Source organism: Sminthopsis crassicaudata, chromosome 3 (assembly GCF_048593235.1).
Source record: "Sminthopsis crassicaudata isolate SCR6 chromosome 3, ASM4859323v1, whole genome shotgun sequence".
NCBI classification, from domain to species: Eukaryota; Metazoa; Chordata; class Mammalia; order Dasyuromorphia; family Dasyuridae; genus Sminthopsis; species Sminthopsis crassicaudata.
The window spans coordinates 645,027,152-645,046,421 of NC_133619.1; the positions used below are offsets into that span (position 1 = coordinate 645,027,152).

The 19,270-nt window shown below is 45.6% G+C and overlaps 1 protein-coding gene across 1 annotated transcript; it reads right to left on the bottom strand.

Moving 5' to 3' along the window:
- Positions 1–674: 674 nt before the first annotated feature.
- LOC141564964 (uncharacterized) lies at positions 675–14,560 on the bottom strand. The gene is made up of 5 exons (XM_074307856.1): positions 14,463–14,560; positions 7,718–7,800; positions 7,040–7,166; positions 5,953–6,153; positions 675–4,294 (listed from the first exon to the last, which is right to left on the bottom strand). The coding sequence occupies exons 2-5, from the start codon at positions 7,793–7,795 to the stop codon at positions 1,809–1,811; spliced, it is 2,892 nt and encodes a 963-aa protein (XP_074163957.1). The 5' UTR covers positions 7,796–7,800; positions 14,463–14,560; the 3' UTR covers positions 675–1,808.
- Between the last annotated feature and the right edge of the window lie 4,710 nt (positions 14,561–19,270).

The following is a 19,270-nucleotide window of genomic DNA, read 5'->3' on the forward strand; positions in this document are numbered from 1 at the left end:
CCCTCCCTGCTTTTACCCTAGATTCTCAACTCTGCCATCATCCTCATCCCAGAGATCCAATCAGAAGGCAATTCCTGCCATTTTCTCTCAGAGATCATCTTCTATCAGAGCTACCATCTTAGTTCAGCACCTTAGATCGCACAAGAACCTGCTATTCCATTTCCCTGACTCAAGTCTCTCACCACTCCAGTCTGCTATCAAAATCATCTTCCTAGAGCCATAGAGCTCCCCTACTTAGTCAACTCCAGTGGCTTCCTATAATCTCTTGTATAAAATACATATTCTTCTGTTTAACTTTTAAATGATATATAAAATGAACTCCTTTTTGCTTCATTATACATTACTCCCCCTCTTAAATGCCTAAATCTAGCCAAAATTGCCTCATCTCTGTTCTTCACACATTGTATTCAGTGTCTACTCATTTTGCCTTGGCAATGGCCATCCCACTTCTCTAGGACACATTCCCTCCTCAACTGTCCTGTTGTCCCTCCTCTTCTTTAAGAGTCATCTCAAGCTCTATTTTCTGTATGTATCTTCCTTATCCAACTGCCCTTCCTTCCAAACTGTCTTGTATTTAGTTATTGTAAATATATTTGTGATTTACTTCACACACACACACACACACACATATATTTATTTCTTCTACTAGGATGTAAATTTCTAATGACCAGAAATTGTTTCATTCTCTGTATTTGTATTTCTCACAACTTCAAAAGTACCTGGCACATAGGGTTCATAAGTGCTTGCTGATTGACTGAATCATTGTCCCTGAAAACTCTCCACGTTCTCTTTTCAGAAAAACCTATTGCTTTAAAATTTTTCACCTTCTGTTCCAAATAGCCAAATCAGTTTGTTTTTTTCCAAAGTCTTTTTAAAGAGATTTTCTTCTTTAATCTGAAAATAAGCTTAATCATTCTAGGACTCTTGTATTTTTGTTCTCACTTTCTGGGGTCTAGCTGTTGGTCCTGTCCCTTGTCCCTTTCCTTTCTCCAAATCTTTGCTTTGGCCATGCCCTATTCCTGGAATATCCTCCCACCTCATTTCTGCCTGTTTCATCAAGAATCAATCAGAATCCACCTGCTCGAGGAAGCCTTTCCTGATCTCCCTAACTATGGGTGGTCTGCTTGCCCCAGCCTTACTCACATTACTTTTGGTTATTTTATATATAGTTTGCAAACAGATATAGGTATATACTGTCTCTCCCCCCATTCCTCCCGCACTGCCCCTGGCTGGAATGTAGTCATCTTGATGACAGAGACAGATAATTCTGTCCTTGTATCGCCACTATGCCTGGCCCACGTCAATAAATATGGATTCATCGCTTCTTCTGGAGTTTCTTTTGAGCTCTTTTTAAATTTGTTCTTCAGTCTCTTTGCTGGTATTTCAGGTTTTTGGTATGACTATTTCTTCCCTTTTCCCTCCTATTTTTCTTTTCCTTCATTCCCAATATTCCTTGGTGTTCTGAGGTCATGAAAAACAGGGTGTAGAGATAACTCCATTTTCACCCAGTATCAGTTCACTAATGGTGAAATAGGGAAAATCTCTGACCAGAGACTTTTTCCAATCATTGTATTCCTAGGATGGTGCTCAATGATTCCTTGTCTTCAGAAAGTGAAGACTTTCCCTAGCACAAGAAGACTCCTCTGCCTTCACACATTCATTTCATCCATAGTTTTCTTTAGTGTAAATTTTCTGATGTGGAAGATTTGAGTCCTGAAGGATTTTCCCTATACCTCCCATCTACAGAGTCTCCATTAATAAATGTCTATGGTGAATAGAACTGCAATATATCTGAATATTCTTTCATATTATTTACATTCATAAGATTTTGCTCTTTTATGAATTTTTTCATGGTTATAAAGGGATGAACAGTTGCTGAACATCTTCTCACACTCCTTGCATTTATAAGGTTTCTCTCCAGTATGAATTCTCTGATGTTGGATGAGGTAGGACCTCTTCCTAAATGCTGCCCCACATTCTTTACAGTGATAAGGTTTTTCACCTGTGTGAATTCTTTTATGTTGAAGAAGGACCGAGTTCTGCCTGAAGGCTTTCCCACATTCCCTACATTTATATGGTTTTTCTCCTGTGTGAATTAGCTGATGTGAAAGAAGCTCTGATCTCCGAATGAAGGCCTTCCCACACCTGATACACATGTGAGGTTTTTCTCCAGTGTGAATTCTCTGATGATGAACCAGGACTGAGTACTGCCTGAAGACCTTCCCACATTCCTTGCACTGATAAGGCTTTTCTTCAGTGTGAATTCTCTGGTGTTGAATAAGGACGGAGTTCTGCCTGAAGGCCTTGCCACACTCCTTGCATTGATAAGGCTTCTCTTCTGTGTGAACTTTTCGATGCTGGATAAAGACAGAGTTCTGCCTGAAGGTCTTCCCACACTCCCTGCATTTATAAGGCTTCTCTCCAGTGTGAATCCTCTGGTGCTGGATGAGATGGGACCTCTGCCTAAAGGCTGCCCCACACTCCTTACACTGATAAGGCTTCTCCCCAGTGTGAATTCTCTGGTGAATAGCAAGGTACGACTTCTGGCTGAAGATGGTCCCGCAGTCGTCACATCGATAGGACTTCTCTTCAGTGTGAACTCCCTGGTGCTGAGTAAGGCCCGAGTGGTGCCGGAAGGCCCTCCCACACTCCTGACATTTGTAAGGCTTCTCCCCCGTGTGGATGTTCTGATGGGCAATGAGGGTGAGATTCCGGCTGAAGGCTTTCCCACACCTGGCACACTCAAAAGGTTTTTCCCCAGTGTGGATTTTCTCATGTCGAGTTAGGTGTGATTTGCAATTGAAAGACTTGCCACAGTCCTTACATCGGTGAGGTTTCTCCTCAGCATGAACGCTTTGGTGCTGGATAAGGACCGAATTCTGCCTGAAGGCCTTCCCACATTCCTTACACTGATAAGGCTTCTCTCCAGTGTGAATTCTCTGGTGATGGATGAGATGGGACCTCTGCCTAAATGCTCCTCCACATTCGTTACACTGATAAGGTCTTTCTCCTGTGTGAATTCTCTGGTGTTTTGTAAGGTAGGATCTCTGGCTGAAGGCTAAGCCACAGTCATTACATTTATAGGGCTTCTCTCCAGTGTGAATTCTCTGGTGTTTAGTAAGGTAGGACTTCTGGCTGAAGGCTGTCCCACACTCCTTGCACGGATAAGGTTTCTCTCCAGCATGGATTCGCTGATGCTGTCGGAGATGGGACTTCTGCCGGAAAGCTGATCCACATTCCTTACAGGGATAAGGTCTCTCTCCAGTGTGGATTTTTTGGTGCTTAGTAAGGTATGACTTTTGACTAAAGGCTGAACCACATTCCTTGCATGGATAAGGTCTCTCGCCAGTGTGGACTCTCTGATGTTTAGTAAGGTATGACCTTTGCCTAAAGGCTGCCCCACACTCCTTGCACTGATGGGGTTTCTCTCCAGTATGGATACTTTTATGTTTAGTAAGGTATGACTTCTGGCTGAAGGCAATCCCACAGTCTTTACACTGATAAGGTTTCTCTCCAGAGTGAATGTTCTGATGTTGAACAAGGACTGAGTTGTGTCGGAAGGCCTTCCCACACTCCTGACACTTGTAAGGTTTTTCTTCACTTCGAACTCTCTGAGGCTGAACAAGGGGTGAACGTTTCCTGACAGCCTTCTGACATTCCTTATATTCAAAGAGTTTGTCTCCAGAATGAATTCTTTCATGATTAATAAGGCATGAACGGCTGGTGAAGATCTTTTCACAGTCCTTACATTTATAAGGTTTCTCTTCATTGGGCACTGTCTGATCTGGAGTAGGGTGGGACCTTTCCTGGATCTTCTCACCCTCCTTCCTCTGGTAAGGTTCCTGTCCAGGAGGAATTCTCCTATGTTGAGTAACATGTATATCTGTACTGAAAGCTTTCCCAAATTCCTCACAGTCAGAAGGTTTCTTTTGCCTATTTGCTCTCTGATGTTGAATAAGGGCTGTGAGATCCCCAAATTTGTTACCATTCTGTGAACTCTCAAGCCCAGAGATGTCCTGACTCAAATGTTTCCCACTATCAAAACAGTTGTGGCCTGTCTGTACCCTGGAGGTTTTACTATGGAAGAAAGCCAATTTCTTGAAATCACTTTCATAGGTGCAGAAGTTCCTTGAAATATTTCCAATTTGCTTCCATAATGGAATCTCTTGGGTGGGATCTCCTATAAATACAGAGCCATGGAGGACATCTTCAAGAAGTCCTTCCCCTAATGTCTCTGGTGATCCTGCTTCTTGATTTGGAGATGATTCTCGGTTCTCAAGTTTAGAATCCCAACCTGAAATAAATTAGGAATGAAAATGATTGAAATCAAGTGAGCTAAAAGACCAGCTTACCCCTTAACAGAATCATGAATCTCCCTGGCTCAGAGAGAACTGGAAACACAGAAAGTTAAGGCAATCCTAGGGAGTGGTACGGAAGGCACAGTGTTCAAAGCTAAGGTGGTGATAATTCCTTGGTACTTTGCCCTGGTCATACCACAACTAGAGTTGTGTGTTCAGCTGAGGAGATTACATTTTAAGAAGGATGACAAAAGAATGGGAGAGAGAGAGAGAGAGAGAAGAAACAACAAAGTTGATGAAGGGCCTTGAATCTGTCATCTATGAAGATGGGGAAGCTGAATAAGCTCAAGAACATGCAGAATTATAGGAGGGACAAGTTTGGTGTGAGATGCTATTAAGTGGAGAGTTTTTTGGATTTTGGATTCAGATGATAAAGCTGGGGATGATGGGTAAAAGTTATCAAGAATCATTCTTAAGTGTGTTCTAGGAAGACAGTTCCTAACAGTCTGAGCTCCCTGACATGGAATTAACTTCCTTGGGGGTCGTGGGTGCACCCCTACACTTGGAGGGGTGTACTTTACTGATGTAAAGGCTGACCATCTATTAGGGAGGGAAGGGAGCTGGGCTAGGTGGCCTCTGAGGTTGCTCCCAATTCTCTGGATTCATTGAGCTTTTAGCTCATTAGAACTAGAATGTCTGGCTCATTTGAAAGATGGGCAATTAGATGTTCCAAGAGTTGACAGGATTTCCCTAAAGCGCTAAAGTGAATTAGTAACAGGTATGAGACAAGGACCCAGGTATCTGGCCTCCTCCTCTTGTGTTTTCTGTCCTCCACCATTTGTCTAAAAATCTCTGGATCCCTCTGTGAGAAAGGAGGAAGCTGTGAGATAATGATGATGATGGTAACGATAAGGATGATGAAGCTGGGGGAAAGGTCAACAAGAAGAGCAAGGTGTTGAGAGTTATTGAAATATTCTAGTCATCCAGAGAGTAAATGAAAAGAGGAGTGGGAGATGGAGTGACAACAGAGAGAGAGGAGTGGGAGCAGGAAAGGGGAGCCAGGAAGTCGGGGAGACCTGCTTTAAGAAGGTAGGAGGGGACCAAGCTTTCAGATAAAAGCACCTCCATTTCAGAGGCATCGGGTTTAAAGCACATATCTGACAGTACAGAAAACTGAGGGGAGGGAGGGAAATGACTTGTCCAACATCACTTTGTGTTGAAGGCAGAGCAAAGGTCTGAGAATGTCAGAACCAGTATATGTAAGTCATGCCCTTATTTGAAAGATTGAGGGTCAGAGAACTGAAATGTTTGCTGAGGTGCTTTCCACACCTGATTCAGAGGACACGTTCAGATAATGGGGAGCACACTCAGATACGGCTCCATGCTGCCCTTTGGACAGAGTGGACTTGTTACCGTTTGGGGCTTCTGAACCCCTTGGGCACTGAAGCCTGGGAACTCTTCAGAATCACGGTTTTAAATGCATAGATGTCGGATAATGAAGGGAACCAACTATATAGAAGGAAATATAGTTTTGAAAAAATAAGCTGCCAGAGGCCAGGTGAAGAGCTAGTACTAAGCAGTAGTCTTAACTTCAGGTATCAGAGGAGGAATTGGGAGAGTCCTCCCCGAGGTCCCCTGCCCTTCACACACCCACCTGCACCATCCAAGGCTTCGAAGATGGATACACACGAGTGATGAGCAGAGCTGTTCCTTCTGCTGGCTCCTGACCGCCGGCTGGATCTCCCACCTTCACACAGACAGAGGCGACCTCCAGTGCATCCCATGGGATCCCAGATTTCAGTGCCTTCCCCTTGTTCCAGCCAGGAGATCAGGTTTGGCTTGGGGCCAAGAAGCCCTGATCAAGGAGGAGAAAATGAGATGGGTCCATATGTGCCAAAGGGAGTCGGGGTCAGATAGTCAAAGGAAGGCCTGAAACTAGGCTTTCAGACTGTGTGACCCCCCCCCCAGAGAAACAAAAACACTCATGATTCAGAAGGGACCCCACCACAGATTCTCTCCTCAAACCATGATTCTCACATTTCTTAGGGAACATTCCTCCCAGCTGATGTCTAGGGGAGGGACATCATGACCTCTCTGGGCCTCAGTTTTCACAGGTGTAAAATGGGCCCACTATCCTTTCCAGCTGTGCTCCCACCACCCCAGACTTCTTACCCAAGAACATCTCTTTCCACTTTGTCTTTTGGTTGCTTCCTACCAGAGGTTTCCACTTTGAGGACTTGGACCAGCCATCTGGGCTGTGCTTCTGCTCCACCTTCTGTTCCCCCTGCCCCAAAATTCCTTCCCTCTGAAAGTCTATATTCCTCCTTAGAATGGAGGTTCTATGAAGAATAGGAGCTTTCTGTTTGCTCATATTTGTGTCCAGGTGTTTAGTATCATACCAGGCTCAGAGCATGCATTTATTGCCTCCCTTCAAACTGGGAGGAATGGTGCCCGGAGACTTGGGGGAAGGAGGCTGTTCAGAGGTACTTCAAACATGGGCAGGAGGGGTGGTTCATCAGAAATGTCCTAGGCTGGAACTGGAGTGCCCCACTTCCAGGCCCCTCTGCACTCCCTTGTTCAAATCATTTCCCCTCACTGTGCCAAACACAAGGGCTGGAGCAAATGGCGGCCAATGGCTCGGGGTGCCACCGCTGTTCAGTTTGCTGTGTTAGGGAAGGAACCCCAAGCTAGGAAGGTGTCGAGAGGGGTCCCGATTTCTCAGGGTGGGGGAGCTTCCTTACCCACAGAGACCAGGTTCCTGTAGTTCTCCAGCATCACCTCCCTATAGAGCTCTCTCTGAGCCGTGCTCAGACATCCCCACTGGTCCCAGGTGAAGTCCAAGGCCACATCCCTGAAGGTCACTGCCTCCTGCAACACCAAACAGCCATGCTGGCTCAGGGTCCCGTACTTATGGGAAAGAGAGGCCCCTGGGGCCCAGAACAGACACAGGGCTTAAAGGAGGCAGGGAGGACAAAGAAAGGGTCCTTAAACCAACCAGAGAAGGGGATGTTCAGGACTGGGAGCCCAAGAAAGCTGCCACTGGGGGATTAGAGATGAAGGAATGTTGGCCGGTGTTCACTGAGCACAATCAATCCCCTCATTTGGCTTACGTCACAGGAGGCTCTGGCATAGGTGGCCCACATGGAAGTGACCCATCAGGATTGGAATCCAGGTCTTCTAACACCAAAGATGGCCTTTGTCCCTACTCAGGGCTGGCTGGCTCTAGTCCCAACTGGACTGTCCCCCCACTGGCCTTTGGCTTTCAAAGTAAAGTGAGAAAGCTGGTGGTTGGATGACCTCCAAGCCTCTTCCCTGACTTTGGGAGCCAGGAACCCTATAGTCCAAGAAGGAATTGGCAGTTGACCTTTGGCCAGCACCACAATGCACAAGAACCTAAGGAAGCAAGTCCAGTCACTCACCCGGGATCTGGCCCACGGGATCCTGGCAGGGGGTCCAGCCTTCTCCAAGCGCCGCTTTGGGGGGCAGTTATGGGGCATCACACCTGTGGGGTGAAAGAGCAGCCCCTGAAGGGAGGAAGTCTGAATTTCTGGCCTCATCCCCCCAAATCCAGGGCATCACCTAGGGTTAAAGATGGAGAGGAAGGATCCTAGAAGGGTGTAGCCTCCGACACTGTTTTTAAACATTCCTCTGCCCAAGGAAATACTAAAGAAAGGAAAGGGACCTGTGTGTGTCAAAATGTTTGTGGCAGCCCTTTTTGTAGTGGCTAGAAACTGAAAAATGAATGGATGCCCATCAATTGGGTAAATTATGGTATATGAAGGTTATGGAATATTATTGCTCTGTAAGAAATGACCAGCAGGAGGAATACAGAGAGGCTTGGAGAGACTTACATCAACTGATGCTGAGTGAAACGAGCAGAACTAGGAGATCATTATACACTTCAACAATGATACTGTATGAGGATGTATTCTGATGGAAGTGGATATCTTCAACATAGAGAAGAGCTCATCCAATTCCAATTGATCAATGATGGACAGAATCAGCTACATCCAGAAAAGGAACACTGGGAAATGAGTGTAAACTGTGAGCATTTTTTTGTTTTTCTTCCCAGATTATTTTTATCTTCTGAATACAATTCTTCCTTTGCAACAACAACAACAACAAAATTCGGTTCTGTACACATATATTGTACCTAGGATATACTATAAAATATTTAATATGTATGGGACTGCCTGCCATCTGGGGAGAGGGGAGAGGGAAGGAGGGGAAAAATTCGGAACAGAAGGGAGTACAGGGATAATGTTGTAAAAAAAAAAAAATTACCTATGCATATGTACTGTCAAAAAAATGTTTTAATTATAAAATTAATTTAAAAAAAAACATTCCTCTGAACACACTCTCTTCTAGATTTTGGGGACCCATTCTCGCCACCACTTTGCTAGATCTTCATCTAGGTTATGCTCATTAATCATTGGGGCCCCCCAAGACCCCATCTCTACCACGTTGAGTGAGCTCAACAGCTCTTGTTTAATCTTGGTAATTTAATCACCATCTCTGAAGGACCCTGGAGAATGGGCAATGTACCAGACACTTGGGGAAAGGCTCAGGTTGTGCTGATTTTCAAAACCCAGAGGAAACTGGAGTCTGCAAACCTCAGGTCCCTGAGTTCAGCTTAGATTTCTGGTCAAGTTCTAGAGCATTTTGTTACAGGGATGGTTCATCAAGACCTAGCAGAGAAAGAGGGATTGCAAGCAGCCAATATCACTTCCCCCAGAATCTGTCAGGCCCCAATAAACTCAGCTCCTTTTCAGACCACATTCACTGGCGGGCCAAAGTATTTTGAACTTTTTTTTTAAAATACTTTTCTGATAAAAAAAAGCATGAAGTGGCAGAGTAGGACATGGCACATTTACTTGGCTTCAGAAAAATCTGAACAATTAAATCACAAACTACAGTCATGACTATTTCATGGCCAGTAGCAAGAAACTTTCCAGGGAATAAAGGGCTCCTGGATCTGTACTTGGCCCCAGGATTGCTAACATTTTTGTGAATTTTTAAGATAGAAGCTTGGATGGCTCACTAGCCAAATCAAATGATTTCAGGATAGAGAAGGTAGTAATTGGAGGAAGATAAAAAAGAGAAAGAAGAGGGAGAGGGAAGATGGCAGAGAAAGAAAGGAACAAAAGGAAAGAAAAGAACGAGACAGAGACAGTGTGGAGACTGGGTAGTCAGAATCTACAAAGATTGACTGACAGGTTAGCATGATAGCCCAAACCAAGATAAAATTTAATCTGGATAAATGTAAAAACCTATACATGGGCTCAAATCCCATTTCAGAAGTATAAACCTGGGGAGAGATGGGTAGACAGGAGTTTCACCTGGAAATGGACTGGAAGGGAGAAGGGGAATCATTAGTTAACCCTAAGTAAGCTATGGGAGCCAAGAAAGCTGATGGTACATTTAGGGTGCATTAGACAGGCACAGAATCCAGAAATCAGGAGATCAAAGTTCCACCTGATCACACCAAGAAGAATCTGAGTTCAAATACTGCCTCAGATCCATATTAGCTGTCAGCTCCAGTTTCCTCATCTGTCAAATAGTTCCAAGTTCCTCAACTTATTTGATGTTGTCTTTGGAAAAGGTCTCACAGAGAAAATTGTTTCCCTGTCCCCCTCCTCAACACCCCAGTAGAAGGTTATCACTTTCAGGTTACATGAACCCTTCAAATTGTGCAAATAAATTAGATCTTTTTAGTTTTCTCTGGACTGTTGTGTTTGCATTTCAGAATTTCTGCCCTAATTAGTATATTTAACAGCCATTTCCTTCTCCATAAGATGGCTCTTAGTTTGATCGTTTGATTTTTGGAACACTTCATTAGGAAGCGCTCCTTCCAAATTTAGATATGTGAGAAAAATTATTTACAAACATTGAGAGAAGAATTATTTACAAACATGGAGAAAAGGAAGGGGAAGAGGAAGCCAGAATCCAATGCAGGCCATTTTTACTTAACCTTTATACACACACACACACACACACACACACACACACACACACACACACACACAGAGATTGGTTTAAAAATACAGCAAACAGGTTTTTTTTTTCTTTCTCATTTTTTTTCCTTTTTGATCTGATTTTTCTTGTGCAGCATGACAAATATTGAAATATGTTTAGAAGAATTCCGCATGTGAAACCTATATTGGATTGCTTGTTGTCTTGGAAGTAGGGAAGAAGAGGAGAAAAATTTGGAACACAAAGTTTTGCAAAGATGAATGTTGAAAACCACCTTTTCATGTGTTTAGAAAAATAAAATACTATAATAATAATAATAAAAAGAAATACAGAAAACTCAAGTAGGAAACAGGCAGGAATGATGGGGGGAAAGGATGGTAATATAGAGAAGGATCAGTAGTGAGCAAAACAAAACAACCTTGTTTCAGAGGCCAGATCCTCAAGGGCAATTGAAAGGACAACCAAATGGATTGGAAATTAATAAAGATGTTCATCTGCCCAGGAATAGTTCAACAAATTGTGGTAAATGAATGTAATGGAACATTGCACTATAAGAAGTTAAGAAAGACTTCCCCAAAGGATTTGGGGAAGACTAGTATAAGTAGATGCATAATGAAGTGAGTCTAGTTGTTTTTATCTTGACAATGACACCTTCTGGCGTGCTGTTTTTGTCCTTATTTGTATTCCCGGGAGTAACATCATGCCTGAGTGAGTGCTCAATTCAAAGCTAGGTAATACATAGACACCGGTCTAACAGCCTTTCCCCGGCAAACTGCTTTTCCTCTTATGCCCCGGGGCTCTACAGCCAGGCGTGAACCAAGGTCCCCTCTAGAATTTCCTTCCCACAGGGACTGAGCTCCTTCTTTTTCTTGTAGTCCAACCTCCAAATCCACTACGAGGTCCCGTGCTCTCCTGCCTTGTACTCCAGAAAAAGTCAGGCACAGCTATTTCCTCCCTTCTCTTCCTACCTTGGTACACAACGCACGGCTCTTTCTCCCTCCCCCTGCTACCCGCGGACACAGCGCACGGGTCCTTCCTACCCCCGGAAACAGCGCACAGCTCCTTCTTCCCTCCCCCTGCTAGCCGCGGACACAGCGCACAGGCTCCTTCCTACCCTAGGACACAGCGCACTGGCTTTTTCCTACCCACGGACACAGCGCACGGGTCCTTCCTACCCGCGGACACAGTGCACAACTCCTTCTTCCCTCCCCCTGCTACCCTAGGACACAGCGCACTGGCTCCTTCCTACCCCCGGACACAGCGCACAACTCCTTCCCTCCCCCTGCTACCAGCGGACACAGCGCACGGGCTCCTTCCTACTCTGGGACCCAGCGCATGGTCTCCTTCCTACCCTCAGACACAGCGCACAGCTCCTTCTCCCTTCCAAGAGATCCACTGCGGGTTTCTGTGCTCTCCTGTCTCTTACCCAGGGAGACAACGCACCGGCTTCTTCCTACCCGAGGACACAGCGCACTGGCTCCTTCCTACCCTAGGACACAGCGCACAGGCTTCTTCCTACCCGCGGGCACAGCCCACCGGTTCCTTCCTACCCACGGACACAGCGCCTGGGATCCTTCCTATCGTGGGACATAGCGTACAGCTTCTCCTTCCCTCCCACTACTACCCGCGGACATAGCGCACAGCTCCTTCTTCCCTCCCCTTGCTACCCTAGGACACAGAGCACAGGCTCCTTCCTACCCGCGAACACAGCGCACAGCTCCTTCTCCCTTCCAAGAGATCCACTGCGGGTTTCTGTGCTCTCCTGTCTCTTACCCAGGGAGACAACGCACGGGCTTCTTCCTACCCGAGGACACAGCGCACTGGCTCCTTCCTACCCACGGACACAGCGCACAGCTCCTTCCCTCCCCCTGCTACCCTCAGACACAGCGCACAGCTCCTTCTCCCTTCCAAGAGATCCACTGCGGGTTTCTGTGCTCTCCTGTCTCTTACCCAGGGAGACAACGCACCGGCTTCTTCCTACCCGAGGACACAGCGCACTGGCTCCTTCCTACCCTAGGACACAGCGCACAGGCTTCTTCCTACCCGCGGGCACAGCCCACCGGTTCCTTCCTACCCACGGACACAGCGCCTGGGATCCTTCCTATCGTGGGACATAGCGTACAGCTTCTCCTTCCCTCCCACTACTACCCGCGGACATAGCGCACAGCTCCTTCTTCCCTCCCCTTGCTACCCTAGGACACAGAGCACAGGCTCCTTCCTACCCGCGAACACAGCGCACAGCTCCTTCTCCCTTCCAAGAGATCCACTGCGGGTTTCTGTGCTCTCCTGTCTCTTACCCAGGGAGACAACGCACGGGCTTCTTCCTACCCGAGGACACAGCGCACTGGCTCCTTCCTACCCACGGACACAGCGCACAGCTCCTTCCCTCCCCCTGCTACCCTCAGACACAGCGCACAGCTCCTTCTCCCTTCCAAGAGATCCACTGCGGGTTTCTGTGCTCTCCTGTCTCTTACCCAGGGAGACAACGCACCGGCTTCTTCCTACCCGAGGACACAGCGCACTGGCTCCTTCCTACCCTAGGACACAGCGCACAGGCTTCTTCCTACCCGCGGGCACAGCCCACCGGTTCCTTCCTACCCACGGACACAGCGCCTGGGATCCTTCCTATCGTGGGACATAGCGTACAGCTTCTCCTTCCCTCCCACTACTACCCGCGGACATAGCGCACAGCTCCTTCTTCCCTCCCCTTGCTACCCTAGGACACAGAGCACAGGCTCCTTCCTACCCGCGAACACAGCGCACAGCTCCTTCTCCCTTCCAAGAGATCCACTGCGGGTTTCTGTGCTCTCCTGTCTCTTACCCAGGGAGACAACGCACGGGCTTCTTCCTACCCGCGGACACAGCACACGGCTCCTTCTTCCCTCCCCCTGCTACCCGCAGACACAGCGCACGGGCTTTTTCCTACCCTAGGACACAGCGCACTGGCTCCTTCCTACCCCGGGCCACAGCGCACCGGCTCCTTCCTACCCGCGGACACAGCGCACAGCTACTTCTTCCCTCCCCCTGCTACCCTAGGACACAGCGCACTGGCTCCTTCCTACCCGCGGACACAGCGCACAGCTACTTCTTCCCTCCCCCTGCTACCAGCGGACACAGCGCACGGGCTCCTTCCTACTCTGGGACCCAGCGTATGGTCTCCTTCCTACCCGCGGACACAGCACACGGCTCCTTCTTCCCTCCCCCTGCTACCCGCAGACACAGCGCACGGGCTTTTTCCTACCCTAGGACACAGCGCACTGGCTCCTTCCTACCCCGGGCCACAGCGCACCGGCTCCTTCCTACCCGCGGACACAGCGCACAGCTACTTCTTCCCTCCCCCTGCTACCCTAGGACACAGCGCACGGGATCCTTCCTACCCTGGGACACAGCGCACGGGCTTCTTCCTACCCTGTGACAGCGCACAGGCTCCTTCCTACCCTGGGACACAGCGCACGGGCTCTTTCTCCCTCCCAAGAGATACACTGCGGGTTTCTGTGCTCTTCTGCCTCCTACCCCCGGATACAGCGCACGGGCTCCTTCCTACCCTGGGACACAGCGCACAGGCTTTTTCCTACCCGCGGACACCGCGCACAGGTTCCTTCTCCCTCCCAAGAGATCCACTGCGGTTTCTGTGCTCTCCTGCCTCCTACCCCGGGGAGACGTCACTTGTGGGGCAGAAGCACAGACAGCCCAGTGTCTCAGGATGAAACAGGGCCAAAAGGGCATCCAAGAGTCATACTCGAAGACCCTAACCCTAAAAACCTCAGCGCGCTCGCGCGCTCTCTCACACACGCGTATTGCACAATGAGCACACAAACACATACAAGGACTTCAGTGTATAAACAGGAAACCCAACTGGCACAAGGACACATAGGCACATAGACTACACTCACAATGAAAAACGAACACAGATACGCATCAGACACACAACCACACACAGATGCACAAACATCCAGCGGACACACATAACAGACGAAAACACAGAGGCATCAGTGTTTATATACCTGGCACACACCCGGCGCGGCCCTGCCAGGAACACAATTACACAACCGATGCCCCTCCCCCACAACGATAGGACCCAACTTAAACAGGACCACCAGGCCTGATACTGGGGCCATTAAAGGAAGCTTCGGCCGTGGAGGATACGAAGGCCCCGGCCCTGCGGGCTCCCACTCCCATTTATGGCCTCACCTCTCTCAGTGTCTCTCCAATATCGCCCCCGTAGCCCCCAGCGGACTCTGAAGCCTGCGGGTGGTCGCTGTGCCTGCGCAGTCGCAATGGCAACGGTGGAGAGGTTGTAAGGAAGGCAATCCTTAGCGCATGCGCCCCCAAGTTTCTTCCTCCAAACTGGAGCTTGGAGGGGCGGGGCCTGAAGCGGTCACTTCCTTTGTAAATATCAGTAGTATTGGGTGCTCTGTATCTCTGAGTGTGGAAGGTTCTTTGGCCATTCGAGTGCGCGTGTGCGTATTCTGGTAAAGTATGTAAAAGAGGGGTGTCTCTGTGTGTCTAGAGGCTCTTGCACACGCGTGGGCTCTGCCTCTGTCCTGCCTTCTCTTGGGAAACTGCTCCGCTGTTCCCTGACCAGTGGTCAGAGGCATTGTCTTTGGACCGGGGTCCCCCTTGGAGGGCTCCTGGGAGCCTCCCTTTTCTCTCAGCATCGATTAAATCCCCACCTTGCCTGTGCTCCGCTTGTCCTGAGCCTCACTTTATCGGTGCTTGCTACCCTCTGTTACCTGCTGTCTCCTCTATGTTTCCTTTTAAAATCTAACTGGGGGCGGCAAGGAGGGGAGTTCCCGGAGCATCCACATAGATCTCTTCAGATAAATCCCGTTTCTCTTCCTCCTTGAAATTGTTTCCCTTTTGGTCTGCGAACTTTCTTCATCTTACACATACCCCATATTCATGGACTGATTTTCGGTATTGGATGTGTTCCTTAGTCCCCCTATGGTCCTTAAGCCCGGAGGTTCTAGTCACAGGGGACAGAAATACCCAGAGATGTTGAAATGGAAAGTCTTTTTCAAAGGATCTACAAGAATGGTGTTACTAGATTCTGAATAAATGGAAGGGACTAAAATATAAACATAATAGAAAGTTGGAGTGGGGAAAAGTTTATGAAAGGCTTTAAAAGCCAAACACTGATTTTTATACTTGATTCTGGGGGTAATAAGGAGCCACTGGAGTTTATTGAATAGGGAGTGCCACTTGCCTTAGGAAGATCAATGTAATCACTGAGTCTCAGAGGATGAATTGGAATGGGGAGAGACTTGAGATAGGGGAAGCACTGCTATTACAACAATCCAGGTGTGAGGTGATAAAGGTCTGCACCATCGTGGTGGCAATCAGAGGAGCAAATGGAGGTTCCACTGATAATAATGTTTCCCTCACCTTGAATTTGTAAAATTAATTTTTTTTCTTTTTTCTTTTTTTATTTAGAATTTTTTCCACAGTATATATGCATGAGTAATTTTTTTATAACATTATCCCTTGTATTCATTTTTCCACATTATCCCCTCCCTCCTTTCACTTCCTCTCCCCATGACAGGCAATCCCATACATTTTACATGTGTTACAGTATAACCTAGATACAATATAAGTGTGTAAATACCATTTCCTTGTTGCACATTAAGTATTAGATTCCGAAGGTATAAGTAACCTGAGTAGATAGACAGTAGTGCTAACAATTTACATTCACTTCCCAGTGTTCCTTCTCTGGGTGTAGCTGATTCTGTCCATCATTGATCAACTGGAAGTGAGTGGGATCTTCTTTATGTTGAAGATTTCCACTTCCATTAGAATACCTCTTCATACAGCATTGAAGTGTACAGCGATCTTCTGGTTCTATTCATTTCACTCAGCATCAGTTGATGTAAGTCTCTCCAAGCCTCTCTGTATTCCTCCTGCTGGTCATTTCTTACAGAGCAATAATATTCCATAACCTTCATATGCCATAATTTACCCAACCATTCTCCAATTGATGGACATCCATTCATCTTCCAGTTTCTAGCTACAACAAAAAGAGCTGCCACAAACATTTTGGCACATACAGGTCCCTTTCCGCTCTTTAGTATTTCTTTGGGATATAAGCCCAATAGCAGCAATGCTGGGTCAAAGAGTATGCACAGTTTGATAATTTTTGGGGCATAGTTCCAGATTGCTCTCCAGAATGGCTGGATTCTTTCATAACTCCACCAACAATGTATCAGTGTCCCAGTTTTCCCACATCCCCTCCAACATTCATCATTATTTGTTCCTGTCATCTTAGCCAATCTGACAGGTCTGTAATGGTATCTCAGAGTTGTCTTAATTTGCATTTCTATGATCAGTAGTGATTTGGAACACTCTTTCATATGAGTGGATATAGTTTCAATTTCATCATCTGAGAATTGTCTGTTCATATCCCTTGACCATTTATCAATTGGAGAATGGTTTGGTTTCCTATAAATTGGGGTCAGTTCTCTATATATTTTGGAAATGAGACCTTTGTCAGAACCTTTAACTTTAAAAATAGTAAAATTAATTTTAATGCAAATGTATGATGTTTTATATATAACTATGGTTCAAAAATCATTTATACAATTCAGAGGAAAAGTAATATCCTGAGCAGGAGCATCCTACAGGGAAAATCAGCCCAAGAGGAAGGGAGATGCCTAGAGAGTAACATTTTAGAAGTAAAAAGGGGAAAAAATTCCAGTGAGGAGAGAAATTGGGATTTATCTGAAGACACTGAGCTCCCCCAAGTGAGATTTTTAAAATAAATGTAAAAAAAGACAAAAGCACAGTCATGTTAGGATTCTTACAAGGTGGTAAGCAAGTGGATTTGAGGAGACAGTGGTCAAATCTAGTTTAGCATTGATTTAATGCTACAATAAATAATGGTTTCCTAGTGATATAATGATTGGTGTATACTCAGTATGGAACCTAGTATATAAGGAGTAGCTGTCAAGGCCAGAAAAGACAAGCACACTAGAAGCTTTCTGAAGCTGAGACAGATTCATTCTGATGAGGAGTAAACTGAGGTTCTAAACCAAGATGGGTCAGTTCCTTTTCTCTCTCTCCTTCCTTCCCCAAAGTAACCAAGGGCAGGGTTCGGCAGCAAAGGAATTTGCTACTTAATGCTGTATGGAAACAAAGTCTTTATTGATAGTAAAGGGATAGACAGGCATTTGGCCTTCAGGAAGACCCAAAATGCCTGAAAAGGGGGACGTCAGTTGCCGGGCATTTGGCTGGTATATACCAAATGCAAAGATTTCATTTTTCAACCTTCCTTATATACATACATGATGACTAGAGTCATCAAAACAATGTTTGCACAGAGATGTTATCAAGAGGTTCCGGAGATATTTGTCAATAATACAAGAATTCTCTGTTGTTGTAAATAAGACAAAAATTCTCTATTATCTCCTTCAGTCTCTCCCAAAAAAGGAATTTCTTGTTGGTATTTTTGATCTTAAGCTATCTCCTTTCCAAATCTCATCAATTCCATCATCCACCTTTGTTGTGGCTGGAGACTCAAGCACAAACCTTTGGAAGTTGAGGAGATTCAGAACCCAGAGAAGTCAGTCGGGCAGAATTAAGGAAGACAGAGAAGTGTCCTGTGGAGAATACTGAAACCAAGATCTGGAAGGCCTCCAGAAAATTAGCCAAGCCCCAAGTGAAAGAGACAAGACTTTGAAGGAGACAATAAAGGATTTAGACTTTAATCCCAGGCTGCACTTGTGATTACTGAACTGAAAGGAAGGCTACTCCCAGAAGGCCCCCCAAGAAACCTGCTCCCAGAGAACATTATATTTCAGAGAAGTACATTACACAGTCAGGCAACTGATGATAATCATAAGGGAGTTGTAAGCACAGATACAATAAGGACAAGAATAATAAAGCTAGGAGTGAGATGATCAGGAAGTATTTTTACTTTCAAGTTCATTGTATTCCATCAAATCTTCCTTTTATTTCTTATTGTTAAATGTAGCCTAGTCCTATTGATGCTGGTGAACTATGTTAAAAAAAAAAAAAAAAAAAAAAAAAAAAAAAAAAAAAAAGAAGAGAGATTGGATCCTCATTCAGGAAGCCTTCAAAATGATTTCCATTCAATTGGAGATCTAGGCCTGGGGACTTTGGCTTTCTTTTCCATTTGAAACCTGACCCTCAGATTTCCTATTAAAGGGAAATTTTAAACCCATTTCTTTGCAGAATGTCCAAAGCAGGACTATGCCTCATCCCTTGGCATAGCTGCCTGGCAAGATTCCTGCCCACTATGAAGACATTTCTCTTCTCAGTACTAAACCCCATTTCCCTAATAGGACTTTGCCACTTGAAAGTCAGTGTTTCTAGCAAAGCTGACTTCTCATCTAACAATAAACTCCCATTTGCCACAGATTTCAGGTTCATGAATTCTTTCACAAAGGACCTGCATCTTCGATCAAAAGGGGATTCCCACAACTCTTTGACTGCCACAAGAACACCATCACCAATATGAGATTTGATTTTGGCTTCCTTTATAAACTTATAAAGTATCTTGTCATATAGTGTTCCTTAATTATATTAGAAACCTTTTGTTTCCCTGCTGGTTTTGTTTGTTTGGGCAGATTTCCATTGTGTAGCAGCATTTTTCATCCTGTCTCAGTCAAGAAATACTTAGGCTGTATGACTCTGGGCAAATCATTAACCTCAGTCTGCCTTGAATTCCTTAACTATAAAATGGGGATAATTTAGCACTTGCCTCCCATTATCATTGCAAAATGTTTATTTATATTATATATGTATACATATATATAATAGCATGACATATAATTTATTTAACCACCTGCTTCAAAGATAAAATTCCCTCTACTGCCCAGGCATATAAGCAGTAGAATAAATTCTTCAACTATGTCAATCCTTCTTGGATGATCCAACTGGAAAGCAAAATGTTAGAAGATGTCTTTCTTTATTCTCATATTAAATGCTTAATATGAATGGAAATTTTAATAGTTTTAGCAGAATAAAATGTTATTAACATAATA